The sequence below is a fragment of the Puma concolor genome, chromosome D3 (assembly GCF_028749965.1).
Source record: "Puma concolor isolate L17-30 chromosome D3, mPumCon1.1.hap2, whole genome shotgun sequence".
In the NCBI taxonomy this organism is placed as follows: domain Eukaryota; kingdom Metazoa; phylum Chordata; class Mammalia; order Carnivora; family Felidae; genus Puma; species Puma concolor.
Genome location: NC_141678.1, coordinates 4993829 through 5009318, shown reverse-complemented (window position 1 = coordinate 5009318; position 15490 = coordinate 4993829). Strand labels below are relative to the sequence as shown.

Sequence of the window (15490 nt, the reverse complement as noted above, 5' to 3'; positions counted from 1 at the left end):
GCTTCCCTGCCACTCAGCCTGCCTTTAGTGCCCAAACTTCCTACATAGGGTCTGACACAAAGTTTGGTCAGGGAGCATTCGTAGTTAGCAGCTGTGTCGATAACCGAGACACGGCAGGTGTAATGATCTTCCGAGAGCACCTCTCTTAGGTTGGGAAGGCACCCGAGTGGCTTTGGGCCATCAGCTTGCATTGCTGCTTCCTGCATTGGACAAAGCCTGGGCATTCCCATTGCAGGACCTACAGATTTCTGTTGTTGGACTGTGTGATTAATTCAACAAGTGCGCCACTGAGCACCAAGTGTGTGTAAAGCATTGTGTGAGATGGGGGATATAAAGAAAACAAGCAACATGTCTGTCCTCTCTGCCGCTATGGGTCTTACAGTCAGGTGAACGATAACGTGTGTAAAAGCTCACACGGATCATTATTTAGTACTAGTTGTGATAAGTGCCGAGAAGGAAAAATCAAGATGCAATAAAAGAAAAAAACAAAAACAAAAACTAACCTGGTCCCATGTATCTGGGGAGGCTTTTCTGGGGTGTGGATTAAGTTGAGTCAAAAGTGGGTAGGAGTGATCCAGATAGTTGGGAGGGGGAGTGTGGGAGGGAAAAAGCTTCAGACATAGGTAACAGTATATGCAAAGGCCTGAACCAATCAGGGTTCAGGCGGGAAAGAGCTGGCATATCCCGAAGAGAATTTAATGAAGGGGGGCTTTGGACCAGGGTAGGGGCGGGGTGAAGGGAGCCAGCGGAGGGTGGGAAGGCACTGGGATGGGTGACAGTGGTAAGCAGTTACCACCCTGGCCCAGGAGGCGAGGGCAGGGAGGGGAATCACAGGAACCAGGAGAGCAAACCTCGGGGGCACCAAGGCTTCTCCACGGGAGCCGTGTTCACAGGGAGAGGAACGCAGCAGCCACCCTCACCCGCAGGGAGAAGGCAGGGCTGTAAAAACCACAGCCTTTTCCCTCAGCACCTCGTCTCCTGTGCCTTCTGTTGCTTGGACCCCCCTGGAAGCCAGCGGGAGGTCAGGGGAGCACAAGGGAACCCTTGTGATGCTGTTCATGGCCACCAGCCTCCAGCAGTATGGACAAGAGGAGAAGGCTAGAAAACCAATCTGCAGGACAAACAGAGAATGAGCAGTAAGGCCAGGTGGGGGAAAAGTTCTGGGCTTCTGAGGAATGGAGAAGGGCCAGTAGAGAAGCGTGGAGCCATGAACTTAGAGAGGTAGCCAAAACAGCACCTACTAAGTGCTTATAAATCAGTCCTCATCCGACACCTGTAAGATGGCTACAGTGAGCTACTGTGAGTCCATTTTACAGACGAGGAGAATGAGGCTCAGCGAGGTGATATAGCTCGCCGAGCAGGCAAATGGAAGAGCTGGGATTTGAATCTAGGAAGCCTGGTTCCAGAGTCTGTGTAGCCACTAAATGATCAGCATCACCACTTCCTCCGTTAGGCAGTTTCATCACGGTCCAGACCAGGCAGGGCCTTGTAGGCATTTGGATGTGTCCTCACACTGGCGTAAGCAGTGGGTTTTAAGCTCGGAGCTTTGATGACTCAGGATTTTGAGCAGCTCACCCTCATGGAGGTGTGGTTTGTAGCAATGGTTGTAGATGTGTATTGCAGCGACACACGTGAGGAAGACGCAGGGGACGTGGAGAGAGGCACGGGGAGGCAGTCATCGAAAGGAAGGTGCCAAGGGTGATCCCCAAGTTTCTAGCTTGAGCACTTCAGCGGACGGTGGTTGCTATGGACTGAATCTCCTCCTCCCTCCCCCCATCACTATGTGGGTGTGGACACCCTAATCCCCAGTGTGGTGGTATTTGGATATGGGGCCTTTGGGAGGTACGCAAGTCACGAGGCTGGAGCCCTTATGATGGTATTAGTGCCCTTATAGAAAGAAATAGGAGAGAGTTTACTTCCTCTTTCTGCTTTCCATAATGTGAGGACACAGCAGGAAGGCAGCCGTCTACAAACCAGGAGGAGAGCCCTCACCAGGAACAGAATCTGCCAGCACCTTGACCTTGGCCTTTCCAGCATCCAGAACTGTGAGAAATGCATTTCTGTTGTTTAAGCCCCCTGCTCGCCCCCTCCCCAATTGGTGGTATCTTATTACAGCATCCTGAACAGACTGAGACAGTGGTTCTTTCCCAAGGACGACAAGAGAAGCAAGGTGGTTGTTTTTATTGTGGGCTGGGTTCTGAGCATGTTGAGTTTTTCTTTTGAGACTTCAAAAGGCAGGCTGGTTTATGATACTCTTGTCACCACTCGCAGCATAATGATGTCCAGAGGTGATGTCAAGGTATTCCCTTGGCCATGTATCTGAGACTCAGGGGAGAAAGTTCTGTGTTGCAAAAATAACTCAACTCCGGGTGATCACATTGTAGATGGTAGATCAAGTTGTGAATATGGATGTGTGTGTGTTTCTTGGTGTCTGTGAGTACCCAGGTTACTGACAAGTCTTCACGGACAGGACATACCAGCTTGTCAGGGTGAGCCCTTGACTACGTCTGGGTGGAGAGGAGGAGATGGAAAAAACTCATTGTGGCTCATAAAGAGCTTTAAATTACTAGGGAAAACGATTCTTTACCAGGCATTGGAGAATTTATATCACCAAATACTATACAAATAGCAGGTCTGATGGAAAATGAGCTTAGTTCCATAAAAGGTCAGGTTATTTTTGTGTTATGAATTGAATTTTTTATGCCTTAGCTTTGTTTATTAACATTTAATGCTGAAATGATGGGTATGGCAAAGGGAGAGCATCTTGGACTGTTTGCATAGATTCCTTTTGTTTAATATTTGCTCTCAGTACTCACAAGGATGGTCGACATGCTGAACGTCCTTCCGCCATCTGTTCTTTTGTCCTTGGATTGCAGGGGAACTTTGTATGTGTATCTTCTGTGAACTTTGCGATTTTATTTGGTCCTCTGAGTGGCAGAAATGTCAGCACCTGTGTGTTTTTGTCAGTTCACTTTCAACTGCAAATAGAGGAAACCAAACTCAAAGTGGCGTGAAGGAACTTCCCTGGCTCCCCGAACTAAAAAGTGCCAAGGCAGCCTCAGGTCTGGCTGAATCCAGATGCGCGGACACTGCGGCTGGGAAGCCATCCCTTTCCACCTGTTGGTTTCATGCTCAGGCAGGAAGTGGATTCTTACAACACGTGCTTGCTTAGTGAACCAAGAGCTGAGCCCCACTTTCCCCAACAGATCCTGAGTCCTACGTGTCTATTCGCGAGCCCGTCAGCTGCGGGGCCAGGCGATGGGCTATTTCCGATTGGTGTGGTTGGGTCATGTGGTTTCTGCTCGGACCAATCCCTGTTCAGGAGGACACCGTGCTTTGATTGGCTACACACCAACCAATCCCTGAAGCCGAGGGTGGAGTCAGCACAAGGCGAACATCGCGGACTGGGCATGCGCGGCTCCCAGTGGGCAGTCCCAAGTGTTGCATCAAGAGAGGGGACTCCCTGCAGGGCTGACCCCACCAGTCTGCCTGGTCTTCTGTGGGTGGGGTGAGCAGGGCCGGGAACTTGCTGGATGGCTCACACAACAGCTTTAATGCACTCTTTTTTTTTTTTTTTTTAATTTTTAATGTTTGTTTATTTTTGAGAGAAAGAGAGAGCGAGCAGGAGAGGGGCGCAGAGAGAGAGAGAGACAGAGACAGAGACAGAGACAGAATCCCAAGCAAGCTCCAGGCTCGGCGGTTCCAGGCTCGGAGCTGTCAGCACAGAGGTGACACGGGGCTTGAACTCATGAACGGTGAGATCTTGACCTGAGCTGAAGTCGGAGGCTTAACCGCCGGAACCACCCAGGCGCCCCACTTTTCTGCACTTTTTCATCTGTCCCTGAAACATTTTAGCACCAAGGGATGATTCTTTGGAATGTCAGCATTTGGGGGCAAGCTGGTGCCCCTCTTGTCACCACCAGCAACATAACGAATGCTGCACTGTCCTTCTTATGTGCAGGCTCTGCTGTGAGATGGGTACTGTCATTAATAGTCCCATTTTACAGATGAGAAAACGGAGGCACAGAGGAGCTAAGTGACTTTCCAGGGTCACGCAGCTGGAGTTTGGATTTTAAGCCAGACAAAAATGTAGCTTCCAAGTCCGTGGTGGCTTCACTGTTCTGTCTGTCTGTCTCCTAGGACTGTCCATTCGCCCTGCACAGAGGAGATGGTTAACACCTCGCATGTCATAGATACTCAGTGAATAGACCCTAAATTTTTTAAAAATGTTTTTATTTACTTTTGAGAGAGAGAGAGACAGAGCGTGAGTAGGGGAGAGGCAGAGAGAGAGAGAGGGAGACACAGAACCCGAGGCAGGCTCCAGGCTCCGAGCTGTCAGCACAGAGCCCGACACGGGACTCGAACCCACAGACTGTGAGATCATGACCTGAGCCGAAGTCGGACGCTCAACCGACTGAGCCACCCAGGCGCCCCTGTTACTTATTTCTTTTTTCGGCTTTTGTGCCTGTAGAGGTGTCGTGTCCCCCAAATTCATGTCCCCCTGAAACCTTGGAATGGGAACTTACTTGGAAAGAGGATCGTTGCAGATGTAACGGGTTGAGATGAGGGCCTACCGGATTCCTGCGGACCCTGAATCCAAAGACCCGTGTCCTTGTAAGAAGAGGAGAGACTCCAATCCACACACAGGGAGAAGTCGTGGGAAGACGGATGCTGAGTTTCGAGAGAGGTGTCCACAAGCCGAGGATGTCCAGAATCTCTAGAAGCTGGGGAAGAGGCATGGGACAGATTCTCTGAGAAGGATCCCGCCCTGCAGCACCTTGAGTGGAACTGAGAGAGAACACCTTTCTGCTGTCTTGCGCTCCCCTCCGCCCTTTGTGGCCATTTGGTACTGCATCTGCAGCAGAGTAGGGGAGACCGGCAGGAACTTTCGGGGCAGACTTGTTCTGTTACATCACCTGTGGAAGGCATTGTGATTGGAGCTTGGCCACATGTCCCTGAAGCGCGAGTCAGGGAAGAAATGCTTGTACGGCAGAAGCCAGCATTCGGATGGGGAAACGATGTAATTACAATCTCCACGAGGCACAGCAGAGCAGGCTTCACAGGCTGAGTGGGGCTTCCTGCAGGGGTGAACCCACTGGCATTTCCATACTCTGGGCTGCCTTGGCCAGAGTGGAGAATAAATTTCCAGAATTATAGTAGAAATAGCAGAAAGCTTTCTTATTTATCATTGTTTCTTGCTCTGAGGGCCCCCGCTGCTTTGCAAATCGACTTTCCCCGATACCTAGTTGTCTCCCAGGAGGTAAACAAACAAACAAACACCGTGACAAGATCAAGGCACCTGTTGTGAGTGAAATGTTGCCATCACGAAAACCATTCTCTTGCTTGTAAAAACGTTAACTTCCTGATTTGTCAGAAGCTGTATGTCGGGTTCGCTTAGAAGTTGACTGTCCTAGACAGAAGATGGAACAGCGGTACAAGAGAGGAGAGATAGCTCCAAGGAGCCAGCAGGTGGCTTGGGGAGAGTTCTTGTGCACATCCAGATCCCTCTTTGCATCTTCCTGTGCTCAGAGCTGAAACGCTTATCCCGCAACACTCCGCTCGGAAGGACTATGAGCTCTTTCTTCCAGCATGGGTTCCGTGTCTGTCCTTCAGGATGATTCTTGTTCTCTTTCAGACTCAGAGACCCAAACTCTGTATCCTCAGCGTACTGGATTTCAGCCACCTGGGTAGGAGGGGACCCGCACCTGTCCTGTGGTCCTCTTGGCAGGTCCAGTGTGGTGAGCTGCCTCCCAGACCCTTGGCCCCGCCCTGAGGTCTTTGCAAGCTTAAATCATGGTCTGAAAGGAGCTCTCAGCAGAGCCTGACTTTGCCGGCCTCCAGGTGCCTAGCGGGACACGCATACATCTCTCTCTCTCTGGCTGATTCATCACAGAGAAAGTGGTTTGCTGGGCGAATCCAAATTAAAAGTATCTTTCCAGTCTTCCTGAATCACACCCTGAAAGTGCTTCCAGGGCCCAGGCTGGGCTTGTCTCAGAGAGTATGTGGCACACCAGATGTTCCCTGGCTTCACTCTCCTTGACAGAATGTGATCCTCTGGAACGGGTCCCAAACGCCATTCCCTGAGGAGTGTTCTGAGGACCGCATATATCATAACAGCAGCTTGTTTAAAAACACGGCCCTGTTGGGTCCTGCCCCAGACCTGGTGAATTACGGTCTCTGGAAATTGGGTCTAGGCGTTTGGAACCAGCAGCAGGTGATTCTGATGTGCTTGAAAGTTCAAAAGCTTCTCGTCCACAGCGTCCCAATGCCTGCCTCCCTTCCCACACCCTTGGCAGCCTTTGTTTTCTCTTAATTTCCCATTTGCCCACACCTCAAGATTAGGGAGAAGTTCCTGGGGGGGGCTTTCAGGCACAGGGACCGACAAGAGCAAAGGTTGGAAGGCACATGTCGTTCTCGGAACCAGAAGGAGGCAGGTTCCCCACCAGTACAGAATGTGAGTGTATTTTTACACACAAGATATGCATTTTTTTAGAGCGTTGCTATTCAAAGCTACAAGACTGTTAGGGGTTTTTCTTTCATCTGAGAACATTCGGCCAGCTGAAACGAATCTGCCGATGGGAACATAAAGTCTCATAGACAGTAGCGAGCGAAAGGAAACTTGATTGGGATTTTTTTTTTCTTCCTTGGGAAATGAAATCGAGGTGACAACAAGTTTATTTTATCTTCTATTAAGCAAACTTTAGGTTCAGTAATTCCCACTCTGTGCCACTCAGAGCAAAGCACGCATTTCCTGCTGCCAATTTTACACAACGGTGCGGCACCACATTTTTCACGTCACACTAGACATCGTCGTAGGATCACCGCAAGGATCAAGTTAGCGGAGATATTTGAGGGCTTCCCCAGTTTCCCCAAGAGCGTCACTACGCTTTGCTATTCACACTGCTCTCCTTGGAAGAAACTATCACTTTTGCTGGTCTTCTCTGGTTCCCTTGTTAACCGTCCGTACGGATCTCTTGAGCGGCCGTTGGTGGACTCCTCTCGGGTTCTCTTTCTCCGTGGCTTTGCTGGCATCGGCCAGTCCTCCAGTATTACAAGATCTGCAGTTTTCACGTTGCCGTCGATTTGCATTATATTTATGGCTGACAGCCAGCAGCACAGGACCAAACCCAAATGGCACGGATGAGGGAGCGGTGGGTGGAGACAGGTGCTCTGTCATCCAGGGGCCACGCATGAGTGGGGACTCTTTACCTGAAGAGTCGGCTCATCGACAAATCCGAGTATGCCAATGTATTCTTCCCGGTGTAATCCCGTAACTACAGGCATGCAGATAAACATTCTATAATGAGGGTCCTATGGAAATAGAAACTAAGTTGTTGATGAATATCAGAAAGTAGTTGTTACAGAAAGGAGCCAAAGATGGTCCCTGTATATTGGCTCCTGTATTGTTTATTTCTTCGCAACAGACTGGGACTTGTTAGCTCGACATCCTGCCAGCTCCAAACTCCAAATTGTTACGCATCTGATTGTTACAAAGATATCCCAAATAAGCATATTTTTAGCCATTTGGAGCCTGCCTGCTTTCCATACCCTGCAAAACTGTGCCCAGCGTCTGTTAGCCGTAAACTCTGGTTAGAAGCCCCCAGGCTGCCACTGCCCTTTGGGGCTCTGTGATCTGTAGATGTGCCGCCATGTTGCTTAGGGACATCATGGAGACACAGAAACCCGCCTCTCTGATCCTCCTGTTCCCCGCTCCTCTCTTGCCCCCCTCCCCTTTGGGGTGGCGCCATATCCTCTGGAGAAGCTTAGGCTTAGGAGGGACTCCCCCAGCATGCGAACCTGTCCAAGCCTTGCCCAGATCGGGCTTCTTGTGTGCTCCTGCCACCTAGTGGTCACACCTTTTCCTCGCTCAGCCCCCAGATCCCCCAAGCTCATTAGCGGTGCAGAGACCATTAATAGTTTCCACATCGTTTTAGATATTGTTGTTTTTATACATGACAAGTGTTAAGAATATCACCAAGCCTAAAAATATTTCTCTAAAACACATGTGATGAATATTCAGGACTTGGATTTTTCTGGGCTCAAATTGTTCTAACAAAGATAATCTAAAATCGGGAAGGATTTGGACCAAGAACTGGAATTTAGAACAGTTTTATAACTTGTGCTGGGGGGGGGGTAGGACCTCAGTCATTGGCCTTTAGGCTTGTGCTTTTGATACACAGCTTTCATTTCTTCTGTTGCCACTTGAATTTCTTTTTAGGAGCCACTTATGGTTACTGCCATGTGATTCAGATGGGCTTAACTTTACCCTTTTTTTAAAAAATACTTACTTATTTTGGGGAGTGTGTGAGGAACGGAAGAGCACAGACTGGGGGACAGAGGCTCCAAAGCAGGCTCTACACTGACAGTCTGACGGCGATGAACCCGATGCGGGGCTCGAACTCACAAACCACGAGATCGTGACCTGAGTCCGAAGTCGGACGCTCAACCGACTGAGCCACCCGGGCACCCCGGGCTTCACTTTACCCTTAGTGCAGGGACGGTGGTTGGCTGGCTAACCCAGTGAGCCTTGTTCGTCTACCCCCCTAGGCCACAGTTAGTGGTCCAGGGGGGACTCCTCAATCTGATTCAACCTATGAAAACCTAGCTCCAGGATTTTGTTCTGAGGGAGAGAATCTTGCTTTTCCTTTGGTGGATGAGGATGTGAGATCTGGAGCTACTGCAGCCACGTTGTGATCACAAAGAGGAGAGTCTGTCAGCGCAGAGGATTAATCCTTTACTGCACCTCCACCGTGTAAACAACCAGACGGGTCAAAACTCCTGCTGAAGTTTGAGTAATCCTAAAGCGGTTGGCCTAAGTATAAGAAACAAAGACTCAGGTGGACTCACCGAGTGAGTTGTCTTGTGCCCTGCTAGATGGTAGATGCTGTGGGCTGGAAAGTTACAGGGGGAATGAGGTGCAGAAGCTGTGGGTCTCTGCCCTGTCTCTAGTCCCTGCTGGGCAGACACTGGCCTGGAAGCCAGATGTCTTTCTCACTGCTTGTGTCCAGCAGCTGGGATGTCACCTGCTCCTGCTTCTGCTCCAACCAAGAAGGATGTTCATCGGGATTCTAAGACTTTTCCCCATCATAGACAAGGTCAAGGTTTCAGATTACTCTGTGTCCCTCAGAACAAGGGTGGGGCCCCGGGCACCTCAAGGGGTGGAGGAAGTTGGGGGAAGAAGCCCGTGTGTGTGTCCAGGGTGGCGAAAGTCTGACTCATCCTGAGGCTAGACCAGGGGTGAAGTCACACCCCCCTGGCTGCAATGTGGCATCCCCGTTAGAAGCATGAGGTCTGCCTGCTTTATTTGAACTCGATACTGAACTAGGATGTGTGTACGAGGAAGTGCGCATAAGTGAGCCTGGCCTGGTAAGTTCTCAAAACCCACCATGCAGTCACATCCAGAAGCCCCCCCTTGGGACCCCTTCCCGTCACTTCCCGGAAGAGTAACCACGTTACAGACTTCGACCTCATGGACCCGTTTGCCTGTTTCAGACGTTCTGCAAACGGGATTGTGCAGTTTTTCGTATCTGGCTTCTTTCGCCCGACATTATTTTTGGAGGCTCGTCGTGTTGTTTTGCGCGGTGGTAGACTGCTCACCCTTGTTTCTGCTGCACCGTGTTTCACATGCTTTATTCTGTTGTTGGTGAGCAGTGTAGGCCGTTTCCATTTGGAGCTTTAAGGGGAGCACGTGCCTGCGTTTCTTGTGGGCATATATACGGCCAGCGGTGGAAATGCCGGGCTGTAGGACCCATAGGAATCCAGGTTGGTAGACGTTGTCCGAGAAACGGAACCAGATTCCCTCATTCCAGCGATGCGGACGAGTTCCAGCCACGTCTGCGTCTACACTTGCTGTGTTCTCTCTTTGTTTTAGCCATGCCAATGGGCAAGTGTCTGTTTCTTGCTACAGTGGATGGTTGCTGGGGGTAATGATAGTGATAATTCATAATAATAGTCGAAACGAGAAGCTGAGAAGAACACGGGGATGCAGTGCCTCTGCCCAGCATGGCTTTCTGCCCTGATGGAGACAGTTCACTTGTGACTGTGGTGCTCACAGTTACCATCCCTAGTGTGTATGAAAGTTGGCAAGTCTTTGTGGCAGTTTTGGAAGGTACTTTGGCAGCTTGAAAGTCCGTTTCTGGGGGAGGGGTGGACCCTAGAAGGGGTGGACCCTGGAAGGGGGCGAGGTTGGTATTCGTTTTCTTGAGACTTCCTCTGTGCCCAGAAATTAACTGCACTGAAGTTTCTGGATCCCCTTGTGTTCCAGATTGCGGATGCCGCAGGGTGACCCTCTCAGGTCTGACTTTGCTGCGGCTCGGGGGCGGGGGGGCGGGGGGTGGTGGGCTTCCAGAACCAAAGGAGCCTGGGACTGCAGGAGGGCACTGGGTCAGAAATGTTCGTGGTATGCTCTGGGTCAGGCAGGGGGGTCACAGGACGCCTAGGTGGCTTGGGAGGAGGATGGGGGACAAGGAAAAAAGTGACAGTGTCTGCAGCCCTAATGCCAAGCCCGTCAGAGCTTGGCATCTGCACCTCCTGGGGGCGTCGCTGGATGGGCAGGGATTTCTCCGGAACGCGGGGTCGAGGGCTCGCAGCTGAGTGTGAGAGCATCTGTGTAAGGACCTGTATGAAGGAGAAGAAAGGAGGTGGAAGCATTTCTTTTCTAACTGGGTCTGCAAGGATTTGAATCTCCTAATTCCACCCCCGGGCTCCTTACGTTGGCAGCAAAGCCAGGAGCTTTAGGACAGCCCTTGAGTCCGGAACTCTCTCTCCTGCTCGTTGAAATTCTGCCTTCCTAAGTTCCCTTCTTCGGGTGTCAAAGATTTTTGTGTGTGTGTGTGTGTTCATAAATGATTATTTATTTATTATGTTTATTTTTGAAAGAGAGAGAGAAAGAGAGACAGCACGAGTGGGGGAGGGGCAGAGAGAGAAGGAGACACAGAACCTGAAGCGGGCTCCAGGCTCTGAGCTGTCAGCAGGGAGCCTGACGCGGGGCTCGAACCCACGAACAATTCATATAACATAAACTTGACAGTATCTAAGGGAGCAGTTCAGTGGCATTTGGCACATTCACAGGACGGTGCCACCACCCTGGCAACCAGCAGTCGGCTCTCTATGGACGTACCTATTCTGGACATTTGACGTAAACGGAATCACATGGTCTCCGTACTTTTGCGGCTGGCTTCTTCCGCATTGACTGATGCGGTTCAGGTCCATCTACCCTGTAGCCTGTGCCAGTGCCCCATTCCTTTTTTTGTTTTGATGTTTGTTTATTTTTGAGAGAGAGAGTGGGGGGGGAGGGGCAGAGTGAGAGGGAGGCAGGATCTGGAAAGGCCTCTGTGCTGACAACAGCGAGCGTGACGCGGGGCTCGAACCTGTGAACTGGGAGATCGTGACCTGAGCCGGAGTCGGATGCCCAACCGACCGAGCCGCCCAGGCGCCCCGCTTCATTCCTTTTTATGGCTGAATCGTGTTCCTTTTGATGTGTCTGTGGAAAAGGGGGCCCAGGGCCTCAGTGAGCATTGCCTGTTGGTCCACAGCCTTCCGTCTGGGAAGCGGAGGGACTTCAGGCTCCCCGGTGACCCCTGCAGTGTTCATCCCTGGACTCGGAAGTCCAAGCATGTCCTTTTTTTTTTTTTTTTTTTTATAATTTTTTTAAATGTTTTATTTATTTCTGAGACAGAGAGAGACAGAGAACGAGCAGGGGAGGGGCAGAGAGAGAGGGAGACACAGAATCCGAAGCAGGCTCTAGGCTCCGAGCTGTCAGCACAGAGCCCGACGCGGGGCTCGAACTCACCCCGAGATCATGACCTGAGCCGAAGTCGGTCGCTCAACCGACTGAGCCACCCAGGTGCCCCCAAGCACGTCCTTTTGTGCTCACTTATACCTGTTTAAGGCACTGCAAGCAGTGGGCGGTCGACGGTTCTGCCTTCCTCCTGATTGTTCCCCAGACGTGTCCCTGGTGTGTCCACGGGCAGGTCCCAAGGCTGCTGAGAACTTGGGTGATGCCTTGGGATCCCCGCTGTCACTGAGGAGACATACTCTGGTTCATTGCAGCACAGGTCATTTGAGGAGCAGGGAACAAATGCAAAACAAGCAGGCTGTGAGAGCTCTCCTTGGCCTTTTCTCGGTGAGCGAGCAGCCGGGTCCCTTGGTTCTTCCTTGGGGAACTGAGTTCCAATGCTGTACAACCCATGCTGTGCCAGGCGGTCCCTGGCCACACTGTCCTGCCGGATGCGGTGTTTATTTTTCTCCCGAGGACAGTGTGCCCCTCCTTCTGTCCTCCCAGTGTGGCCCGGACTGCCCACTCCCTCCTGGGTCCACTGGCTTCCCCAGCCCCCAGTCTTTTGTGCTCTCTCCACCTCGTGGGGGCCCCTCCCCATCTCCAGATCCCATCCACACCTGCCTGGCCGCCTCTCCCTCATTCCCGTCACTCTCGGTCCCTGCAGCGGACAGAGGTCTGGTTCCCAGCACGTCCGTGAAACAGTAAAGCAACACATGCTTGGCAAAATGCTGGGCCTCCTACTCCGGGGCACTTGTAAAAGTAACAGGAAACTGAGGGGCGCCTGGGCGGCTCAGTCGGTTGAGCGTCCGACTTCGGCTCAGATCACGATCTCCCAGTTCGTGAGTTCGAGCCCCGCGTCGGGCTCTGTGCCGACAGCTCGGAGCCTGGAGCTTGCTTCGGATTCTGTGTCTCCCTCTCTCTCTGCCCCTTTCTTGCTTGTGTTCTCTCTCTGTGTCTCTCAAAAATGAATAAACATTTAACAAAAATAACAGGACACTTAGTTTCCAAAGGAAAGCCATTCGCTGCCTGTCTTCCCTCCGTCTCCCAGAGGAAAGGGGAAATCTGCTCTAGCTCTGTATTTTTAGCACGTGTCTTGACCGCAAGCGGTGTTATACATGTGTACATCTTTTTCCCACCCCGCAGAATTAAGGCAGCAGCAGGGGTGAGGATAACGGCCGTTCGAGTCACCAGCGAGCAGCAGTGGGCAGTCCAGGAGGAAATAGACAGCAGTGGCTCTCAGACCACGGCCACGCTCACCTGCGTGGGCCACCACCCGGACCCGCAGAGCAGGTAAGCCGACATCCCCCAGCGGCCTCGGCGGCGGGGGCCACGAGTGGCTGCGTAGCTGATCGCAAAACAATGTGCGTGTCGATGAGCTGATGCCTCTGCCTTTAATGGGCAATGTGCTCCGTTTGCCCATCGGCTTCCGGATGGTTCCATCACGGGGCTGAGCTGCTGCGGAAGGCTTTTAATTCTTTACGCTCTTGTTATACGCCAGTGGCCTAACTAGGTGAGCAGTCTCAAACACGACCTGCACTCACATTCGTGCAGGGTTTGAGAACCGTGTTTTGAGAATTATGTTTATTACTGTTACTGGCTGCACTAAAGATTGAAGAATGAAATGGGCAGCATGGAAATGATCTAAGAGGCAAGGGGAAGTGGACTCATTTACGGGCAAACAGAGGGTAGCTGTAACGACCGAGGAATCGTCTCTCGGTGCTTCAAGGCAGCCGTCTCGCGGACGTCACCCCTGGGTGCTGGCACGTGTCCCCTCCAGCTCAGACGCCGGCTTTGGGTTTCACGGGGCTCCGCTCACCTGGAGGTCATTGCTAGGCCTCGTGCATCGGGACCCCACTAAGGCAGGGGGCGCTGTCCCCACGGTTGTGACCACCTTCTCTCTTAAAGGGTCGGGCGAACGAGCCCTAGACGCGCACCCCTCGCCCCTGACTCACAACCTCAGCTTGGCAGGAAGCGTCTTTCAGATCTGTTACGTATCACCTTGCGGTGTCACCCCCTGCTGTCTCTTCTTTCTCCTCTACTATTTAAACTCATGGAGGCCCACCGCTTTGGGCCTGGGGGGCACTCTGTGAATGGATGAGGCCGTGGGTGGCTGGGTGGGGCTCCCGACCTCGGAAAGACTGGGTACAGCTTGCCTCTTCTCATGGAGTTCTGGTCCAACCTCTGTCCGCTAGAACGCTGTTCTGCCTGCTCTTGGAGGACCTCGTTCAAAGGGAAACAAGGGTGTCCAGCTGAGGGGCCGCGAGTCTTCTGTTAGGAATACGATCGCTCCAAACTCAACATTCTGGTTGTCCCCCTTTACATCCATCCCTGGCCGGCCGTTTAGTCTGTGGCCTCACGTGGCCCACGGTTTCCCTGGGAATCTGTCTGCCTGCCCGCTGAGCCTTCCCACATCCGGAGTTGTCAGTATATGGGGAGAGCCCAGGATTTTTATATTGGCTCAGGTGTTTCCGTATGCGGTCAGTAGGGTACCCGCCAAAACGTGGCTGCAGCAACACGGTTTTATCATCTCACCTGCCGAGAAACTCGGGTGGGTGGTTCGACGAGACTGGTTAATCCGGCAGTGCGACCGTGTCACCCAGGCGCGTCCCGTCTCCCCGTCTCTCACACCTGGTCCCCAGCTGCCAGCTGCCATCCTTCTGGTTCCCACACGGTTGCAAGGTGGCTGCAGCAGGTGCAGGAACGGCTAACTCACCAGTTGTGCACCAACACTGGAAGGGCGGGCCGCTTCCCCTCTGTTACCGCCTTTTATCAGGGAAGGGGACCTGGACGTGGACCCTTCCGATCTCGTGGGTGAGCGGTGGGTTCCCTGCCTCTGCCCAAGAAGCCGGCCAGTCTGGGGAAATGAACGCCTGGCACTGTTTCCGGGAGCCGTAGTGGGAGGTGGTCTTTGCTGTAAAGGAAGAAGGGTGGGGCGATGGTGGTCAGCTAGCAGTGTTCCACTCTCTTCAGCGTGGTCCCTGCCGAGGGTTGTGGCTTTGCTGGGGCCCGGGCTCCCTCTGGGTTGCCGTGGCGTCGGTCAGGTGGCTTTGTCCAGTGGCTGCCGCTCGGTGCTGTGCCGATGAAACTCAAGCAAAAAGGGGACTCGGGCTCCTCTTGTGGATGGAGACATGCAGGGGGGCGGGGACCAGGGATGTCAGGGTGCAGGTGCCAAGCAGCGTCCTTAGCAGCCTGTCTCCTGTCTCTCCTCTGGGTTGGCATCGTCTCCAGCAGGATCTTCCCTCCTGGTGGCGAGTTGGCCACCAGCAGCTCCCAGTGTCTGTCCTGCCATTGTGGTCACTTCGGGGAGGACACCGTTCTTCCCTGTCTGGTCCACCGGCTCTGTTTCGCTTGTCTTGTGTCACAGACCCACCAGAACCCATCACTGTGGCCAGCCCGCCTGAACAACATAGGTTTAGAGGATGAGAGAGGTTCTGGGGGATGGATGCTGCGGGGAGAGGAGAAACAAGAGGGGACCTTGCAGTTACCTCAGTCCTGCTGCGCTGGAGGGGCCTGGATGGGCTGCCTGGACTTATAGCCTCCGGAATCATCATGTGGGTGGTGAACGTCTTGGGTATAGATCTTCCTTGGCTCATGATGAGGTAACCTCCCTATAAACCCATTGTAAGTTGATATCGTAAGTCAACAATGCATTTAACCATCTAACCCAGCAAACAGCATAGCTTAGCCTGGCCCGCTTTAGACGTGCTCAGA

General features: G+C 52.4%; 1 protein-coding gene across 2 annotated transcripts in view; it reads left to right on the top strand.

Annotated features, from left to right (window-relative positions):
* Positions 1-15490, top strand: part of LOC112870147 (transmembrane protein 132B) — a 369365-nt gene that overhangs the window by 184451 nt on the left and 169424 nt on the right. For both annotated transcript variants that reach the window (XM_086681441.1, XM_086681442.1), the window contains exon 3: positions 12923-13069. In XM_086681441.1, the coding sequence (XP_086537567.1) occupies positions 12923-13069 (147 nt within the window). The remainder of the gene's footprint in view (positions 1-12922; positions 13070-15490) is intronic.